The sequence below is a fragment of the Phasianus colchicus genome, chromosome 31 (genome assembly GCF_987193195.1).
Source record: "Phasianus colchicus chromosome 31, bPhaCol1.hap1.1, whole genome shotgun sequence".
Lineage (NCBI taxonomy): Eukaryota > Metazoa > Chordata > Aves > Galliformes > Phasianidae > Phasianus > Phasianus colchicus.
The window spans coordinates 468,584-478,585 of record NC_143466.1 but is presented as its reverse complement, the minus strand read 5'-3'; the positions used below and the strand labels follow the sequence as shown (position 1 = coordinate 478,585).

At 43.4% G+C, this 10,002-nt stretch overlaps 1 protein-coding gene across 1 annotated transcript; it reads left to right on the top strand.

The window, feature by feature from the left end:
- Positions 1 to 2,090: 2,090 nt before the first annotated feature.
- LOC149914106 (uncharacterized) lies at positions 2,091 to 5,172 on the top strand. The gene has a single exon (XM_090127659.1). The coding sequence runs from the start codon at positions 2,895 to 2,897 to the stop codon at positions 3,870 to 3,872; it is 978 nt and encodes a 325-aa protein (XP_089983785.1). The 5' UTR covers positions 2,091 to 2,894; the 3' UTR covers positions 3,873 to 5,172.
- The last annotated feature ends 4,830 nt before the right edge of the window (positions 5,173 to 10,002 follow it).

Genomic DNA, 10,002 nt, shown 5'->3' with positions numbered 1-10,002 from the left:
GTCGCTCTCCCAAGGTTTCTGAGCAGCACTACAGCTTTTGGGGGGTTCAACTACTCCCGCTTTTTCCTGCTCTGCTTTCCGAGATGCTGAAGTTCCTTCATCTCTCTTTCTTGGACGATTCAAGCTGAATCCAAAGAGGGAGCCGGGGGCTGAAGTATTCCCAAACGGGAATGTCTCTTTGTTACTGAAAACGCTCCTGACAGATTCAGATCTAAATACAAACTTTGGAGCAGAAACCTCCGTTTTTGCTGGCGTTTCAGAGGTGCTTGATACCTCTAAAGCTTCTACGGTGGCATCAGAAGCATCACCACCATGGCCGAGGTCGCTTCTCTCCCTGGTAGCTTCCTCCAGCACAGCTACAGCGTTGTTACCACAAGGAGATGCTTTGGCTGCATTCGTACGAGAAACATGAGATGTTACCAACGTGCCTTTCTCACGGGTGTGCTCACTCTTGTCCCTGTCTGCTGTTTCTTGAGACTGGAGTGTAACTCCACTACTTGAAGGCAGTTCGTTTTTGTCTTTTTCATCCATGTTTGTCAAGTCAGTTGTACACTCTTTGGATGGATCATCTTTCTTAGTGGTATTTTTACTGGACTCCTGTATACCAAATTTAAATCCACCGAGAGGCATCCACATTGAAAAATTACATCCTTCCTCTGCAGGCTTTGCTTCACCATCTACAAGATTCTGAGAGGTACATGCTGGTGTTTTCCCTTCAAATTTCAAGGAAAATTCTTGTAGAGATATTTCTGAATTAGTTTTGCTTGTATTCTGGCAAGTAACACATTTTGGGGCAGTGAGTTCATTTCTTACTAAACAGATGTCACAGTTCCACTGGCCCCCCCTTTTTAAGCAAAGGCAGATCCCAATTTGTCCTGTGCGGCACTAACACTGGATTCTAGAGGTTTTGAAACCACACGTTTTGTGAAATAGCCTGGTTCAGGCAGTGGTGGATTTGTGCTTGCCTGTGGAAGGCTGTAGTTGTAGCGATCATCACCACTACGAGGCGAAATGATTCCAGCAGATGGAGCATCAAAATGCAAAGGTGCACCATACGTGTCTTGAGGAAACACAGTAGCACAAGTGTTTCGCAGAGGTGGCGTGCGGATTGCTTGTTGATGAGCGTATCTACGCTGCTGAGGTGCAAGTCCATCCATGCCACAGACAGGTGCCTGTCATGGTTTTGGTTTTTGCTTATTTGATTTTCAATATTCCACATCAAAACATCATGTACTGGAAGTGTTAATGCTCTAATTCTACATACCTATCCCTATACATTACGGAAGTCATGGGATCTCACCCTTCCGGGGGGGGGGGCGGTCTCTTACTGCCTGGCAGTGGGTGCTGGAGGGTGCTTTCCTGGCCGTTCCAAGCTTTTTCAGGTTTGACTCGGTCTCGGGAACTCTCTCTCATATCTTATTTGATTTATTAGTCTCAATTTCAATTAGATTGTATTATATTGTGTTATTTTGTATTCCGATATCATAGTTAGTAAAATAAGTTTACCTCCATAGATTGTTGCCGCTGTTTTTTTTTTACCTTTTCCCCCTTCCTTCCCATTTTGTGGGCCCAGGTGGGGGGTGGGGGGGGCAGGGGCCTACTGCCCCCTGTCACGGGCATAAACTGATCTAGTTAATTCCGTGACAGATTTTGGTGGAGAATGCGGGCATAGCTGCCTTTTGTTTTTGGTTTTTGCTTTTTGGCTCTTAGAACGAATCTCGCTCTCTGCTCTTAGAGAGCTTCGTTAGGGAGCATTATCAGTAGTTCAGGTTTTGTGCTGGGAAACTTGACCTTGAAAGACCAGGCGTGCTGCCAGTATTCTGGGATATTTGTAAACTTTGAGCACTGCTTAGTCTGGGTAGTGCCTTTTTTTTCTCTTCCCCCCCCCCCTTGTTAGTTTCAATTCATTAACCCTTTTTGAGCAGAAACCAGCGATGAACCCACTCTTTTTCGTGGAAACGCTGAGTAAGGGATTAAAAGCTATGGTGTTTCTTGTGGCCTACTGGCGAATCATCAATGTCATCTTTACTTGTTGTGGAATGGTGTACGTATATAACTACATAAGGGCACTGACGGAGACGCCTGTATGGTACCTATCTTGGTACCTATATGCAATGTTTAATATGAATTTTGACACTTGCATCCCAGATGGAATGGCTAATTTCACGAGCAACTACATCCCAGATGGAATAGCTAATTTTACAAACCACACAATGTTCAAACCAGTTTCCAGGTTTTCCTTTTGGTTTATCAGACGTTTTTCCAGTGCTGACTTAACTCTCATGCTTGTGGGCGTAATAACAGTCCTGTTCATATCACTCTCCCTGAATGTAGTCCTATACAGGAATAGTAAGCAGAAGGAGTCTCCTCCAGAACCAGAGAATGCTGACTGGCAGGGAATATGGAGAGGTTTAGGAAAAATCTTAGAAGCATGGGGACCCGCAATGTCATGGGATTTCACTCTTGAGCACCTGTGGGATCCCCAGAAACTTAGCCAGTATTTGGAACAGGGGCAGTGCGGCTCAGGTAAATCTAAGGAGGTACAACTTATTTGGGGTTTGGCTTGTGCTTACCGTGCCCTATATAATACTGTTTTGGAGAGAGAGCGTTTCCGAGCTGAGGTTCAAGCCAAAGGGGAAGTCAAATCTGATCAATTACAGGAGACACCAGTAACAACATCAGTTGCCCCTGTGGAGGGCAAGAAATGGAAATGAGTGTCCTCACGTCTAGAACGGAAAAAAGAAGAAGAGGAGGAGGAGGAGGTGGAGGAAGATCCAGCTGAGGGGCCCTCCTCGAAACCACCAACATCAAGAAAGGCAAAAGGAAAAACTAAGAGACATACAGAAGAGAGTGATGAAGAGGAAGTTTCTATTACTACTCGTCGGCCTCTGAAGATGACTGAAATCCAAGGCTCAAGAAAAGAATTTACACGGCGCCCAAATGAAGCTATCGTTTCCTGGTTAGTTCGCTGTTGGGACGACGGGGCCAGTAGCTTGTCTCTAGATGGTAACGAAGCTCGCCAATTAGGAGCCATTGCCAGAGATCCAGCTATTGACAGAGGAATTAGTCGATGTCTGGATGGGGCTGCCTCCCTCTGGGAACGAGTATTAACAGCCGTGAAGGAAAGGTACCCCTTCAAAAGCGGCTTGAAGCCTGTGACGAAAAGATGGGATACAGTTGAACAGGGTATCCAGTATTTGAGGGAAATAGCCGTGGTGGAAATGCTGTATGACCCGAACTGTGTTTTTAACGACCCACAAGGCCATGACCCTGAGAGAGTGAGAACAACGCGTGAAATGTGGCAGCAACTCACATCAACAGCACCAGCCAGATACGCCTCTGCACTATTGGCAGCATCGGACAGATACCAGGACCAACAGAGAAGCCCCTTAGTTTATGAATTGATTCTTATGCTCCAAAGCTATGAACAACATCTACCCCCAACTCGCGCCGCCATCGCCGCCATCTCACAAATGACGGAGCAACTGAATGAAATGCGAGAGCAAATGTCTTCACTGATGAATCGTGACAAACCTGTAGAAGTATCAGAAACGCTTGATGAAGATCAGAATAGTCAAAAGAGTCTACTGAAGGAGCTGATGAAACTAATACGGATCGAACTAACTAAAGACGATGAACCCTCCTTCTCAGGTGCAAAATCAAAAATCTCAGCTGTTAGAGGCAAACGCTCTCCAGCTCCAGGAAGGAATCCTACATCGCGACTTGCCTTGTGGCGTTACTTATGTGACCATGGAGAAGACATGAGGAAGTGGCACGACCAAGCTACTCATGTACTACGAGCACGGGTGAGAGAATTACAAGGCAGATCAACCGCCAGCGCAGTTGCTCCGGTTACCACAGGTAATGAATAGAGGGGCCCTGCCCTCAGTCAGGGGGGGGAAAGGGATAATAGAGTTTATTGGACTGTGTGGATCCGATGGCCTGGCACATCAGAACCACTGAAATATAAGGCATTGGTGGATACCGGTGCACAGTGCACTCTGATGCCCTCGACTTATGAAGGGACAGAATCAATCCATATTTCCGGAGTGACTGGGGGCTCTCAAGAATTGACTGTTGGAGGCCGAGATAAGCCTCACTGGTAGGAACTGGCAAAAGCACCCTATTGTGACTGGTCCAGGGGCTCCATGTATACTTGGTATTGATTACCTCAGAAGGGGGCATTTCAAGGATCCTAAGGGGTATCGATGGGCCTTTGGAATAGCTGCTGTAGACACAAACAACATTAAGCAGCTGTCTGTTTTGCCTGGCCTGTCAGAAGATCCGTCTGTTGTGGGGTTGCTACAAGTAAAGGAGCTACAAAAACGGTGCACAGACGGCAGTACCGCACCAACAAGGATTCCTTGCTCCCCATTCATAAGTTGATTCGTCAACTAGAGAGTCAGGGAGTGATCAGCAAAACTCACTCGCCTTTTAACAGCCCCATATGGCCAGTGCGTAAAGCCAGCGGAGAATGGAGGCTGACGGTGGACTATCGTGGCCTGAATGAGGTCACACCCCCACTGAGTGCTGCTGTGCCGGACATGTTAGAACTCCAGTATGAACTGGAATCAAAAGCAGTGAAATGGTATGCCACCATTGACATTGCTAATGCGTTTTTCTCCATTCCTTTGGCCAAAGAATGTAGGCCACAGTTCGCTTTCACCTGGAGGGGTGTTCAGTATACTTGGAACCGTTTGCCCCAGGGGTGGAAACACAGCCCAACAATTTGCCACGTGTTGATCCAAACTGCACTAGAACAGGGCAGTGCCCCTGAGCACTTGCAGTACATTGATGATATCGTTGTGTGGGGCGATACAGCAGAAGAAGTCTTCACAAAAGGAGAGCGAATAATCCAGATTCTTCTGCGTGCTGGTTTTGCTGTTAAGCGGAGCAAAGTGAAAGGACCTGCTCAGGAGATTCAGTTCATAGGTATAAAGTGGCAAGATGGCCGTCGTCACATCCCAACAGATGTGATCAACAAAATCACCGCTATGTCTCCACCCACTAGTAAGAAAGAGACACAATCTTTTTTGGGTGTAGTGGGCTTTTGGAGAATGCATGTACCAAACTATAGCTTCATTGTAAGCCCCCTTTATCATGTGACGCGAATGAAGAATGAGTTTACATGGGGCCCTGAGCAGCAGCAGGCTTCTGAACAGACTAAACAGGAGATAGCCCGTGCCGTGGCCTTAGGGCCAGTACGGACAGGGCAGGATATAAAGAACATCCTCTACACTGCTGCTGGAGAGAAAGGTCCCACTTGGAGTTTGTGGTAAAGATCCTCAGGAGAGACCCGAGGCCGACCCCTGGGATTCTGGAGTCGGGCCTACAAGGGGTCAGAAGAGGGCTACACGCCAACTGAAAAGGAGATCTTAGCCGCGTATGAGGGGGTTCGGGCTGCTTCTCAAGTGGTCGGTACTGAAACACAGCTCCTTCTGGCACCTCGACTACCAGTGCTGAACTGGATGTTTAAAGGAAAGGTTCCCCCCACCCATCACGCAACTGATGCCACTTGGAGTAAGTGGATTGCGTTGATTACGCAAAGAGAGCGGATGGGGAACCTCAGCCGTCCAGGAATCCTAGAGGTCATCATGGACTGGCCTGAAGGTAAAAAGTTTGGAATACCAGCAGAAGAAGTAACACGAGCTAAAGAGGCCCCACCATACAATGAATTACCAGAAAATGAAAGAAAGTATGCCCTGTTCACTGATGGATCGTGTCGTATTGTGGGAAAGCATCGCAGATGGAAATCTGCTGTGTGGAGCCCCACACGACAAGTTGCAGAGGCCACTGAAGGGAAAGGAGAATCAAGCCAATTTGCAGAGGTAAAGGCTGTCCAACTGGCCTTGGATGTGGCTGAACGGGAGAGGTGGCCAATGCTTTATCTTTACACTGACTCATGGATGGTGGCAAATGCTTTGTGGGGGTGGTTACAGCAGTGGGAGCAAAATAACTGGCAAAGAAGGGGTAAACCTATTTGGGCTGCTGAACTGTGGAAAGATATTGCTGCCCGAATAAAGAATATGGTCGTGAAGGTGCGCCATGTAGATGCTCATGTGCCCAAGAGACGGGCTACTGAAGAACAGCAAAATAACCACCAGGTGGACAAAGCTGCCAGAATTGAGGTGGCTCAGATAGACCTGGACTGGCAGAACAAGGGTGAATTATTTCTAGCTCGGTGGGCTCATGAGACCTCGGGCCATCAGGGGAGAGATGCAACATGTAAGTGGGCTAGAGACCAAGGGGTGGATTTAACTGTGGATGCTATTGCACAGGTTATTCATGACTGTGAAATATGTGCTATAATCAAACAAGCCAAGAAGATGAAACCACTCTGGGAGGAAGGGCGATGGCAAAAGTATAAATATGGGGAGGCATGGCAGGTTGATTATATCAGCTTGCCACGATCCCGCAGTGGTAAGTGTTATGTGCTTACCATGGTAGAGGCGACCACTGGGTGGCTTGAAACATATGCAGTACCCCATGCTAACGCCCGAAACACCATATTAGGTCTTGAGAAACAAGTCCTTTGGCGACATGGCACCCCAGAAAGAATTGAGTCAGATAATGGGAAAACAAAAACCAACCGCCACCAATCAGCACACAAAGCCAACTGAAGCAAAAAACAAACCAACCAGCTAACAATTCATATGTAAACCTGTGACATACAACCCCTCTTACTCTCTCTCAGAACCTGGATGTCCACACTATGGAAATGTCTGAAGAGAGGATACGCAGGTTCGGGAATACTTCTGTGCTTTTTGATAGTTCTCAAGCTAAGCAAAGTTTTCTTCCAGTAGTAGACGCTTCTTCCAGTGTTATTCATACTTATTCTTCTCTGATGCAGTTGTTTTCTTGACAAGTTCCAAGAATTTTTCTCTGACGCGTGGGACATACTTCAGGAGGTGTCTCTACAGAGTCACAGAAAGTAACACACAGGTAAAAAACAACGTTGCTTTTACTAAAGAAAGTAGTGAGGTAGAGAGTATTTGACTAGAGCAACAGCCTTGCATGACATCCCATAAAAATTAGTAGCAGCAGTTCTCAATACTACATTCTCATCTGATTTTGTTTGTTTGTAACTTAATTCACAATGACATAAACAATGTGATAACACCATAGCTTATGCTTCCATTTAAAATTTATCATTTCTATTTTTGAAAAATAACATCAGTTCGTATAATCTGTGTACAATTCAGTCTGATTGCTTAGAATAACTTGTTACAAATGTTAAATAGCTGTCATGCTAATACATCATAAGACGTGATGAATATGTAGTTTTTAGGAAGAGTGCCACAAGAGCTCTATCCATCTTTGAAGAGCCACATTTTTTATAAGGAACCTATTTCATACTCATACATAAAGCACAGTTGTTTAGCTTTGTTTATCTTTGCAGAAGCTTGCTTATGAATATAAATAACACATTTTATAGAAGAGAGAAAGAAAGGTAGAAAGAAAGTAGCAGTAGCACATCCTTCTTTTCATAAATTCTCTTAGAAAGTTAACTGAGTTTCACTGAAGGGAATGAATCAATGGTCCTTTATAAAGAAAAAATCAATTAGAAAGTCATTACATAAACGTTAGCATTCAAAAAATAAAATTATATATTAAAGCCAATTAGACTGTATGTCAGAACTACGGTGAATTGCACTTGCACTGATGTATGCAAAATCATTAGCAACCTCCATGTCCAAGAAATGTAGAGAGTGAAAAAGAACATGTTTATAGACAACTGAATTTTCTTTTGCAAGCTATCTCAAGCAGCAGATGACTTCTCTGGGCTTTTTAAGAGGTTTACTTTGTCTATCTCAAGTGTTACTGTTGTTACTGAAATTAGAACACTTGAGGCAACACATAAGACAACAGCCACTCCTGTGGCATCCAGGAGGGCTATAGGAAGAACAGGAATCCCAGTAGAGTCTTTCTCCCAATAGCTTGCTGTAGTCCTGGTGTGATTTGTGTTTAATGCCACACTGGAGAGGCAGATGGTGTTAAACATTGAGAAGGAGCACTACTGAGCATCTCACAGAAGAGCTGAAGTCCCCTCCTGTGGATGCAATGGGACAGTCAATCTTATTTATTTCCTTAATGACAGCAAATAGGCTAGCTAACTTTTCGTGTTTGGGTCTGCATCACAGAAGATGCAGGTATCTCTCCCTGATGGGTTTGTTCTGAGCAATCAGAAGCAGAAGATATCTCTCCCTGTAAGTCAGATGCTGTAGCTTGCAAAATTAAACATTCCGATACAGGTTGTCACATCATACAACCACTGCAAGGGATGGGGCATTTCAACTGTATCACAGTTTCAGGATTTTTGTAAATGGTATTTCACATCTTAACATCAGGTAGTGCACTGGGAGTTAAAGAGTTAATGCTCCAGTTCTGTGGATTGTTGATATTTCTAGGTATAGCTGTCTCAGAAGACAACTATATAGCCCAGAGGACTTTACGTTTTTATTTTCTGTTTGGATGGGAAAACAAAACTGTTTGCAAATCATGAGACATCTCCTTTTTCCTTTCCGCTCATCTCTACAGCGTGTGTGCTCCCTAGCCATCTCACCTTCAGCGTTAGAGTAAGGCCTTTGTTTTTTGGACACTCTCATTTTATTTGATTTCTTAGCTTCCATTTCGATTATATTATATTATATTGTGTTATCTTGCATTTCAATATCTCATTTAGTAAATCAACTTTTCTCCTCAGATCATTGTTGTTTCATTTTTAGGCCCATCTCTCTACCCTTTACCCTCTCTACCCCTTTTCCCCTTCCCCCTTTCCCAAGGTGTGGGTCTGTGGGTCCCCCTGACCCATTAGTCATGGAACCAGGCTGAACTGGCCTGTAAACCATTGACATACTGCATCTACCATTAGAGGTTCAATCCTAAACACAGTAGATAGAGAGAAAAGGAGACACAGAAGTCTGAATTCATTACATATGTTTCTGAACACATATTCAACATAATACACATTTTAGTTAGATATAACTGAAATGCAAATGGCATGCATTTCATTTCAGAAACGAGATGCATTTCTGAGCTGAGGTAAAAACTATGTTTAGTTAGAAAAGCTGAATTAGGGTACTTAGTGCCAGAGATGCTTAAGTAACAAAGACATCCCTATAGCTCTGTAGATGTGAAGGAGGTATGAGATGAGACAACAACTGCTGGACAGACAAAATGCCTGAGTGTGCCTCAGCTGGTGAAAGATACCTAAATTCAGAAACATAATTTGTCCTAGGTTCCTAAAACACTTCCGTATGAGATGTATACTGTCCTAACGCTATCCATTTATCTTCTAGCAATATGTACTTAGATTAGACAAGTTTGTATAAAAGTCTAATCAAATGTTCTGATAACGGTTATTTTTATATTTGAATTCAGGCATAATGGACCATAGGGTCATGAAGAGTAGATGGTGCATATACAAATTCATATCCACTTCATAATTTATAACAATTAGTAATTCTGATGACAGAATACTAGTTTTTGGGAACAAACATACCAAAAACTACACCCATTTGGTCTAGAATAGCAAACAATCACCAAAGTCAAATAACACAACTCAAAACACTTAGTACTCCACTAATAATTTCAAAATCTAGCACAAAGGACATTATTTTAAAGACTTAATCTGGATATATGAACAATAAACAGAAAAATAGAAAAAAAAAAAAACATGAAAAAAAATGAAAGCAAATAATAAAGAAAGATTGTTAAAGAAAAAATGGTTATGACTGCTACTGGAGTACTGTGTTCAGGGAATCCAGAACAACCACATATTATATTCTTATTGTCCCTCATTTAATCGTTGCTAGCAAAACCTATGCTTTAAATAAAATGCTTTTATACTAACTTTTCATACATTAAATTTGATTTCTAAATCAAAATATACCTAAGTCAGGTTTCAGTGTAAGATATTTATAAAGTAGCCAATATTAAATAAATTGTTTGAATATTTATTTTACAACTTGAAAGTCTATTTTGCAACTGTAGCTCATTTTC

Excerpts from the sequence above, each read along its gene's own strand:
- LOC149914106 (XM_090127659.1), top strand. The coding sequence starts at position 2,895 with ATGACTGAAATCCAAGGCTCAAGAAAAGAATTTACACGGCGCCCAAAT.